Consider the following 11247-nt stretch of genomic DNA (forward strand, 5'->3'; position numbering starts at 1 on the left):
ATTTTCGAGTCCACCACAACATACACCCCAAGTAATTCCCTTATCAATCCAGTTCTCTACTCATAGTTAGCACCTTGTAGTTTCATTAAAATTCTAGCCGTTATATCTCAAAAAGACGTTAAAAAGTTTTAAAAAAAATTGATCACCAAAATTGTTAATGAAATAAAATAGCACTCAATTGGTAATTTTATTTCTACTTCTACTATTTTTTCTTTTAAATTCATTTCATTCCAATACATTAAATATTACCGAAGGTTGACATTCATATATATTTTATAGTGATATACATAATTATTCACCATTTAAACATATTTGCATCTAATAATTATGTTACAAGAAAGTCAGTTGTGTCAAATATATGGTTTTATGGAAAAATATTAAAATATAATTATTCTGTATTTATTTCATGTTATTGGTTAATAATTTTTATTATCATTGAATTTATAACAAAATATTTTTTTCTTGCTTAAAATATCAATTTTATATATATATATATATATATATATATATATATATATATATATGTCATAAGAAATGATAGGAAGTTCATGGAATATTCAGTGGGCGAATTTATAATCTTTTTTTTTTTTTTTCCTTTTTTGGTTCCCTTATTCATTCATTCTGCTAATAAGCTTAAAGATTTAATATATTGGATTCCTTTCACTTGAGAACTAGACAAACCCAATAGAGCTTTGAATTGAGAGAAAGCTAAAACCCAGAGACATAAAGACTGAAAAGAAAACCACAACTCTGATAAACAATGACAAAAAAAAAAAAAAAAAGGAACCACACAAAAATTTTGAGCAACCAAAATACTCATTAGATAATAGGGAAAAGTTACAAATAAATAAACTGAAAAATTAGCTCTTATTTGAAAGAGAGACTAGGGAATTAAATATAATAACATCACACACGTCGTTCGCATTAATATCTATTTACTACATTTTTAAAATAATTTTATTTGCAAGAGAACAAAAGATTACAATTTATCAAAGAAGTTGATTGCATTCAAATGTCCACATGATCAATAAGCAATAAGGCTATGTTAGTTTTCATGGCTTTTCCAACATGTGTATACCCATCTTCGCCCTTGTAAATGACATCTATCACTCTTGTGAAATTAAGAATGCGCACTAGGAGAGGCATTGGCACAGCAGTAGGCCTTAGGCACTCCTGGTTTATGTCCTTCCATGCATTTATTACTTGCTTTGCAAACTCATCCTGCGCCTCTTGCTCTGACACTCCATATTGGTTCATGTAACATTCAATCCCTGATGCCACATGCCCTCGCTCTTGCTCAAACTGCATGACCAAATTAAAATTTAGTTGTAATGTTTGGAGAGTTAATGAGCTAATTAAAATTCCTAACCAGATACACCCATACACTAGCATATATACGTACTTGGTGGGAAGTCATATCGTCCATGAGTCTGCCAATTGATTCAGAAGCTTTAATAATCAAGGGATGATTGAAAAGCCAATCAAAAGCTTCTTTTGTTGCGATTTCTCCCATGCCAAGGTATGATATGGTTGTAAGCATCGTGTAACCAGAGGTTACAAGTGCTACACGCATGTACTCATCAAATGTGGGCACGTATTTTTCATGGAACCATTTGGCCTCATCGAAGTAGCCCTTGACTAGAATTTTCATCTGAAATGCATTAAATGAAGCAACCAAATAAAAAATTTTGAATTGCAACCCTTACATGCATAAAAAGCCTAATTAAATTTATATATAGAAAAAGAACATAAAATTAGTCGAGCTAAAAGCCCCATACCGCTTCTTTTGCAAAGTACATACGAAACAAGCTTCCTTCTTTGGCCATGTCTTCCTCAATTTCGTTGAATACATCCAAAAGTGCTTGATAACACAATTTCATATAATCAGGAAGTTGATCCATGCAACTAATATCCCACCTACAATTTGATTCATTCTAATTAAATTGGTGTACAATCTTTTATAAATAGAAATGAAGAAAAAAAGGAAACGAAATTAAAAGTATTATTAGATCAGTCCCATGAGCCAAACCTTTCAATTGCTTCTGTAAAGATCTTTAGTTCTTCAATTGTGCCATACACATCATATATATCATCTAGAATAGATGTAATAGCAATTACTTTGGTTAGTGTTCTTCTTGCAAGCATGTATTTGGGCTCAAAATACACTCCCACTATCCAAAAGTAGCCCTCCACCACTCTATCTCTTGCAAAAGGTAGCTTGGTAGCAAAGTCCAATTCCTTCCACCATCTGATGAATTACATGAATATTAGTACACCTGCATTAACTTGTTTAAAATAATTTGTATAAAGTTTAAGCATCTACACATACTTGGTTATGCTACTTAGCTCCTTCTTGTGCAATGACTGTAATAAGTTGAAATCTAACTTCGCAAGTTCTAGTAAAGCTTTATTGTGGGAAGCATCGGCTTGATAGATCGAAAAGTAGCGTCTAGCCTCTAATCTAGGCAAGCCCTTGTGGAGTGGCTGCTTAAGGGCATGTGCAACTTGATCAGCTACTGGATAATTCAACTGAGATACTATTGATCGAAGGTGAGCAGTGGTGAACTCAAGAGCCTCATCTAGGATATCATCTCCATGCACCCTCAAATGAGTAGCCTCATAAAAGCCTAGCAATCCTTTTGCATCACTAAATAAAGATTCCTTGAAGTTACCCAGATCATTTTTGAACTTGTTGAATACACCTGATTCATTACCGGTCACCAAAAGCATGTTATAGTCAATTGGACTTAAACGAAGTGGTGATTATTCTAGGAGAAGTTAAAGAAATGGCAAAAAGGTCATGATGAGAAACTTACCATACGAAACATTGTAACCTTCTTGTCTGAGTAACCGAAACCAAAGCGCAGCATCATAGAGATCGTCGCCATCATAGTTACTCTCATCATATTCAGTACTATTATATTTCTCAAATGCCTGTTTTAGTGCTTCTTCTATGTCTATTTGGAAGTGGTAAGCCACGCCGAGGCGTTGGATGGCATCAATAAGATGCAGCTGTTGCGAAATCTCACCAGCAGCAGCCGCTAGCTCTCTCCTCACCTCTTCCTTCAGCTCCTCAATCCGTCCCTGCTTCTGGGCTTGAATGCTCTGCACCATAATATGCACCAATATCAATCAATTTCATTGTATTATATATAGGGATAGTTGTTTAGAGAATCCAAGTATCTTGCTTCAAACCTATTTCAAAAATAATTAAAATCACTAGCTCTACATATATATATATATATATATATACAAGAATTAGAGAAGACGTACTACCAAGCTAGCACGCAGCAGGGAAGCTAATATAATTACCTCGTCCTCGCAAGTATAGTTGATGAAACGGTCTCCCCAGACACTGGGGTGGAAGTTCGCCGTCCGGCGGACGATGTCCGGCTCCTGAGCAGCAATCTGCTGGTTATGGCCGGAAGGAGCGAAGACCTGGGCGGACATATTTTCTTTTGCAGTTTGATTAGAACAGTTGTGGCGAATTGAAATATAGATTCAGTGGAAGTGCAGAAGAGATGTAATGAATATTTGTCGAAGCGTAGGGAGAATGGCAACGCAGAGCGTATTTATAGGAAAAGCGTATGCCCTGTACGTTTGTCTTCATATTGAAGGTCCTGGGAAAGGAGTCAATATAGTGGCAGTATTATTTGGTGGGCTGAAAATCATTTTGAATTCAATATTGTCCACAAAGGACAACTAAAAAAATTAACTTGAAAAGTTGTCAAAGGTAAATTTTATTTTTAATAGAGACTCATCTTATCAGGGCTGCTAGTGTCAACGAGTCAATCTAAGCGTCCGGGAGGCGTAATTCAGGATGCTTCCTGATTCTTTCTTTTTAAATGCGGGTGGAGAGGTGCGGATTGTCAATTTTGGGACAAATTTTGTCATACAATTAACTATATTAAAAAATTATTGTAATTGCTTTATGGTCATATGGTTGTCCAAAAAAGTACTACGTTATGTAGCAATATGTGGCTACAACTCTTATTTTCCTTGGCTAATTTTTATTCTAAGAAAGTCGATTGTTTCAATACCAATTATCATTTTCTTCTCTCACAACATGATTCCATAATGTGTCGCAATTTTCATGAATTGATTCAAGAGCTTTGCCTAAGAGTTTGAATCTTTGAAAACAGTAAGACATATCAATGTAAATCAGAATAAGATGGAAGGGGTTGAAAGATTTTAATCATCGCTCGTTGCAGGATGGACGAAGCTACTTTTGTGGGGATTATCCCATATCGGCTGTGAAAGGGGCTGGTGGTCAGTTATTAAGTGTGAGAAAAGTTTTACCCCATGAGCTAACTTTTGGGATTGGGAAGACCCTGAACTGCCCATCACTGGTATCAAAGTCATGATTCAAAATTTTTCCTGGGATGCCGGGTATGTGGTGCCGCCGATTTGGAGCTCGATGTGTGAGGGGGAGATTGTTGAGGTCATCCCACATCGGTTGTGAAAGGAGCTGGTGGTCAGTTATTAAGCGTGAGGAAAGTCCCACCCCATGAGCTAATTTTTGGCGTTGAGAAGACCCTAAACTGCCCCTCACTGGTATTAAAGTCACGATTCAAAAATTTCCCTAAGATGTCAGGTATGTGGTGCCACCGATTTGGAACCCAATGTGTGAGGGGGAGATTGATGGGGTTATTCCACATCGTTTGTGGAAGGGACTGGTGGTTAGTTAAGTTAGCTTTTGGGGTTGAGAAGACCCTCGACCGCCCGACACTGATATTAGAGTCACGGTTCAACATTGTAGTAACCCGACCCCGAAAATATATATATATATATATATATATTTTGGAGAAGATATTTCGAAAAGAGATATTTTGAGATATTTATATATAAATATCTTGGAGGAGATATTTATTTAGATTACTTAAGGGCTAAGTTAGGATTTATTCTATAAATTCTCTTATTCTCTCTCATTCTCTTATTCTCTCTCTCTCTCTCTCTCTAAGATCCTTCACCATTCGTCGTCCTTTTCCAAAAATAGAGGATACTGCGTGGATTAGAAGAGGAAACTCTACACTTTTAGTGGATCAGATCGTCGTTTCGGAGAGTTTTGGGTTTTCCCAAGAATCGAGGTAGGAATCTGATCCTAATTTTGATTGGATATTTGAATAGCAGTAGAAAACATAGTAAGATTATGTTCTGTGGTTTTAGGTTTTTGGGATCTCGAGTTATCGTTTTGGACCGTTTTCGTACGAAGTTTCATTTCGAATATAAGATAAGGGGAACTTGATTACAACAGCTATTTTGGAAAACTAAACTGCTAAAAAACTAGTTTATGTTATTATCTAAGATTTAACTGCTTATTTGTGAAATTCTACCGAGCGGAGATACCGGTTTGATGATTTTACAATTTTTGGTAAAAACGAGGTTTTCGACGTGTAATCTCCAAAATTTTACAGACATCGTTTATTTGTGTTTATACTATAGTAGGAGAGACTTGAATCCTTTATTTATTCAGTTAAACTATGTATATTGAATTTCTATCATTTAGCGGGTTTTTATATTAAACTTGTGTGATATATGTTGATATAGGAATGAATGGATTTTCTATACTATTGATATAGAATATTTGATAATGTGAATAAACAAAGGCTAGTAATACACCGAGCTGCATCAGTAAACAAAGAAGGGTAAACTGAGTGGAAAGACACCGGTTTGAACCCAATGCTATTATGTGAATTTGTGAAAAATATTGGAAATGCGCAGGTTATCATATTTGTATAAATTGAATTTATGATACACGGAACCACAGCTTGAGAGTCCCAGGAGGGTTGAAAAATACTTTCTTTGCAGGGTGAAATGAAACCACTATTATATGATACGGCACGATATCATAGTTAGATGTACACATGCAACCACACGTACTAAACGATGTGGGTACCAAGACGGTCGGCTAGCAGGGTGAAACCATTGGCTAATATTGGGCCAATGGAGGCAGTCGGATCGTATGTAGGTACTCGACAGTGTTTGCACGAACAGGGCGTTGGACGAGTACCATTGCACAACCCGAGCCATGGGGTAAAAATGGTTATAGGGATATTTTGCTGTTGGTCATCTGATAAATCATTAAATAGTTGAAAGATAGATATGGGAATTTTGTAATATGAATGATGATATACCTAATGCATTACTGTATTGAAAATATTTGATTTATATTCCAGATGTTGAATGAAAATATGCATGTATGCAATCACACACTGTTGTAACTCCTTCTTCTTTACTGAGAGGTGTCTCACCCTATCTTACAACTTTTGTTTTCAGGTCCGTCTGTGCGTCGGTCCTAGTAGATAAAGGGACTGGGGAAGTTATTTTGGTTAGCTTACGTAAGCATCTAAATTTTGTACTAAACTTGATGAAAGTCCTTTTTGGAGGGTTGTAATATGACGATTACTCTAAGTCCGAATGTATGTAAATTATGGATGTATTAGTGAACTCTGGTATAAGGCTAGTAGTAATCCCAATGGATGTTTATGTTTTTTCGCGACATTTACATCATGATTATGTATGATTTACACTCGTATGTCCCTATTTAGGGCGGGTTGTTTCCATATCTTGAACAGGTATACGTATTTGATGTATGTGAGTGATACCTGAGTCTGTGTAAAGGGCCGGGTCGTTACAGTTGGTATCAGAGCCCACAGCCAGTCGGAAATATGATTTGATTCATGCTGCCTGGTTCGGGATATGTGCTAAACTAAGAAGTTGCTAGTTGTTACAGTCTAGAATATACCAGAGTATAGGACATGGATAGGACCTTGAGTTTTGTTTTGTATACCTGGAGATGAAAACAATTGGCAGACTTCTGTGTTTTTCTAGATCATTCGAAGGGTTCAGAAAATCATGGCAATCTATTGATGGTGTTTTTTCCAAGTGAAAGGGCAGAACTTGAGTTAGAATGATGATGTTAAATTAATGGAGTACATCGATATTCAGGATGTGGATTTAAGGATTTGAGTCTATAGTATGATAGTGTTAGTTGATGCTTAGGCTATTACCTTCTAATGGATTCTCGTAAATGTTTTCAGGATGGAATCCAGGGATATCACTGCCAATATAGGTGGCAGTAGTAGTGAGGATGCCGGCCCCGAGGCTGGTAACGACTCTACTAGTGTGTTACGTGAATTCGTACAGCAGCTTATGGCTGAGGTAGTGCGTACGAATAGAGGGCAGGATCGTCCTATGACTGAGTTGGGTTGCTCCATTGAGCAGTTCACCAAATTGAAGCCCTCTGCTTTTTTGGGCGATACAGATCCAATTCGTGCTGAGAATTGGATCCAAGAGATCGAGAAGATCTTAGGTGTGTTAAACTGCACTGAAAAGCAGAAAGTCACCTTCGCCACGATCAAGTTGGCAGGGGAGGCTGATAGATGGTGGGGGTGGGTAAAGCAGATGAAGGAGCACTGACTGATACCGATAGTGTTGACATGGGCCTGATTCAAAGAGCTCTTCTTTGAACGTTATTTTTCGGCCACAATTAGAAACGCGAAAATGGAGGAATTTATGAATTTGACGCAGGATTCACTGACAGTGCAGCAGTACGCTGCCAAGTTCCAGGAGCTGTCTTGATTTGCTCCATTCGTGATTCCTAATGAAACAAAGAAGGCTTGGAAGTTTCAGAGGGGCCTGAGGAGTGAGATCCGTAAGCAGATGGCGATTCTGCAGTTGTAGGATTTTGCTACGTTGGTTGATAAAGCCACGGTAGCAGAGGAGTGTTTACTAGAGGATGCAGAAGTTTAGGTTACGAAGAAGAGACTAGCGCCTCCTAATTATTCATCTGGGGCAGGACATAGTGAGTGGAAAAAAAATAGTGGTGGCACGTCCCAGAATGCCGCAAGTGTTCCACGTTGCTCTTTATGTGGTAAGAAACACCAGAGGCAGTGTTGGTTGTCTACGGGAGCCTGTATGCGGTGTGGTAGATAAGGACATCAGATGAGAGACTGTTTGAGGTAGAGGAATGATGGAGTCACACAACAGCAATACCGAGGGAATGCTCCGACACAGTGTGGCGGTCAGCAGGGGGGTACTGCCCAGGCTAAGGTATATTCTCTGACTCCTGGTGATGCTGAGAACGCTTGTGATGCGGTCACATGTACTATTTATGTGTTTTTTCATGAAACTGTAGTACTTTTTGATTCTGGAGCTACGCATTTTTTTTTTCCCGTAATTTTGTTAAACTATGTGGTTTGGAGGTGCAACTGTTGGATTATGAATTGGTAGTGACTACGCCGTCTGGGTCTGCAGTCGGGTGTAGTAAGTTAGTCCGTAACTTCCCTATGGAAATTTAGGGAATAATACTACCAGTTAACCTAGTGGTCTATGACATGCATGGTTTTGATATCATCCTTGGGATGGACTGGTTGTCGGCCAGTTATGCTAATATTGATTGCCGCAGGCGAGAGGTATTGTTTAAACCACCAGGGGAGCAGGAATTCAAATTCCAGGGGTCCTGTGTGCGTTCTACACCACGAATCCTTTCAGCTTTGCAAGCTAGGAGGCTACTCCTAGATGGCTGCCAAGGGTATCTGGCGTTTATGAAAGATACGCCGGTTGAAGAAAATAAGTTGGAAACAATTGCTGTAGTGTGCGAGTTCCCTGAAGTGTTTCCAGAGGACTTGCCAGGGTTACCTTCGGACAGGGAAGTGGAATTCGCAATAGAGCTAGTTCCAGGTACGGCGCCGATATCAAATGCTCCGTACCATATGGCTCCAGCTGAATTGAAAGAACTGAAGGAACAACTTCAAGAGCTCCTAGACAAGGGGTACATTCGTCCTAGTGTTTCTCCTTAGGGAGTGCCTGTTTTGTTTGTTAAGAAGAAGGATGGGTCGATGAGGATGTGCATCGACTACAGAGAACTGAACAAGGTGACAGTAAAGAATAAATATCCGCTACCTCGAATCGATGATCTGTTTGACCAGCTTCAGGGCACGCAGATCTACTCTAAGATTGATCTACGATCTGGGTATCACCAATTGAAGGTGAAAGTGGAAGACATTCCTAAGACAGCATTTCGAACTTGGTATGGCCAATATGAATTTATGGTTATGCCTTTTGGTTTGACTAATGCACCTGCAGTGTTTATGGATTGGATAAATAGGGTCTTTCACGAATATTTAGATCGGTTCATCATGGTATTTATCGACGACATCCTAGTGTGTTCTAGGAACGCTGCAGAGCATGAGGGGCATTTAAGGCTTCTCTTGCAAATGCTTAGGAATAAGAAATTGTATGCTAAATTGAAGAAGTGTGAGTTCTGGCTAGAGCAGATTGCGTTTCTTGGTCACATCGTGTCTAAGGAAGGTGTATCCGTGGACTCGAGTAAGATTGAAGCAGTAGTGAACTGGGCGAGACCGAAGAATGTTCAGGAAGTCAGAAGCGTTTTAGGTCTTGCAGGTTACTACAGTCGTTTTGTGGAAGGGTTCTCCAGTTTAGCAGGTCCTTTGACGCGACTCACGAGGAAGAACGTGAGGTACACTTGGACTGAGGAGTGTGAGTTGAGTTTCCAGGAGCTGAAACGGTGACTAGTTATTGCTCCAATCCTGACCATTCCTTCAGGGGATGGTGGATTCGTTATTTCTAGTGACGCCTCTAAGAAGGGTCTTGGTTGTGTTCTAATGCAACAGAGTAGAGTAATTGCTTATGCTTCTCGGCAACTTAAAGAGTACGAGAAGAACTATCCGACACATGATATGGAATTAGCAGTGGTAGTATTTGCATTAAAAATTTGGAGGCAATACTTGTATGGTGAAAAGTGCGAGATTTTTACTGACCATAAAAGTCTTAAATACTTTTTCACCTAGAAGGAGCTGAACATGAGACAACACAGGTGGCTTGAGTTGATTAAAGACTACGACTGTGTTATTAGCTATCACCCAGGAAAGGCTAATGTGGTAGCTGATGCTCTAAGTCGGAAGTCTGTTGATGCGTCTGTTTCAGCGATTAGAGTTCAGCACCAAATTTGTATGGACTTGGAAAGGATGGGCTTGGAAGTGGTAGAAGGAAATCATCAGGCTGTCCTTGTTAGCTTGGTGGTGCAACCGACCTTACAAGAGAGGATTCGTGTAGCGCAAAAAGAGGATCCAGAGTTATTTGAGGTTATAGAAGGAGTTCGGAATGGTTTAAAGCCAGACTTCAGTATTTCTGGTAATGGGATACTGAGATTCCACAGCAGGGTTTGCATTCCGAATGATGCTGTGATTAAACGGGTTATTCTAGAGGAGGCACACCGTTCGCTCTACACTGTACATCCTGGTAGTATGAAAATGTACCGGGATTTGAGGGAATCTTTCTGGTGGTCTAATATGAAAAGAGAGATCGCCCGATTTGTAGAATAGTGTCTGACATGTCAGCAGATTAAAGCAGAACATCAAAAGCCGGCAGGACCACTTCAACAACTCGGCATCCCTGAGTGGAAGTGGGAACATGTCTCGATGGATTTTGTGACGGGTTTACCTGCGGCAATGCATGGGCAGAATGCCATATGGGTTATAGTAGATCGGTTGACGAAGACTGCACACTTTATTCCAATCAGAGTCAGCTACTCTCTGAATAGGCTGGCAGAACTTTATGTGCAGGAGGTGGTACGACTCCATGGTGTTCCTATATCTATTGTTTCAGATCGATATCCGCGTTTTACATCTCATTTCTGGAAAAGTTTATAGGATGCCTTGGGATCGCGATTGATGTTTAGTACATCTTTTCACCCACAGACGGATAGACAGTCGGAGAGAACTATTCATACGTTACAAGATATGTTGTGGGTTTGTATACTAGATTTTGATAATAGTTGGATGTGATATCTACCGCTTGTTGAATTTGCATAGAACAACAGTTACCAGGTGAGCATAAAGATGGAACCTTATGAGGCTTTGTACGGTCGTCGGTGTCGATCTTCGTTGTATTGGGATCAGGTAGGTGAGCGGCAGATACTAGGTCCAGAACTGATTCAGCAGACCTCTGCAAAGGTTGCATTGATCAGGGAAAGAATTAAAGCAACTAAGAGTCGACAGAAGAGTTATGCTGATACTCGTCGGCGAGAGTTGGAATTTGAAGTAGGAGATATGGTATTCTTGAGAATCGCTCTGATGAAAGGGGTGATGAGATTTGGAAAGAAGGGGAAGCTAAGTCCTCAGTATGTCGGGCTTTTTGAAATCCTTGAAAGGATAGGTTCGGTTGCTTATCGAGTGGCTTTACCTCCAGCATTATCCCGAGTTCATAATGTATTTCACGTGTCTG

At 39.3% G+C, this 11247-nt stretch overlaps 1 protein-coding gene across 1 annotated transcript; it reads right to left on the reverse strand.

The window, feature by feature from the left end:
• Window positions 1–797: 797 nt before the first annotated feature.
• LOC131143510 (probable sesquiterpene synthase) lies at window positions 798–3548 on the reverse strand. Its single transcript, XM_058091870.1, has 7 exons — window positions 3313–3548; window positions 2817–3105; window positions 2330–2702; window positions 2030–2248; window positions 1779–1917; window positions 1403–1651; window positions 798–1302 (listed from the first exon to the last, which is right to left on the reverse strand). The coding sequence occupies exons 1-7, from the start codon at window positions 3448–3450 to the stop codon at window positions 1009–1011; spliced, it is 1701 nt and encodes a 566-aa protein (XP_057947853.1). The 5' UTR covers window positions 3451–3548; the 3' UTR covers window positions 798–1008.
• Between the last annotated feature and the right edge of the window lie 7699 nt (window positions 3549–11247).

This window comes from Malania oleifera, chromosome 1 (genome assembly GCF_029873635.1).
Source record: "Malania oleifera isolate guangnan ecotype guangnan chromosome 1, ASM2987363v1, whole genome shotgun sequence".
Lineage (NCBI taxonomy): Eukaryota > Viridiplantae > Streptophyta > Magnoliopsida > Santalales > Ximeniaceae > Malania > Malania oleifera.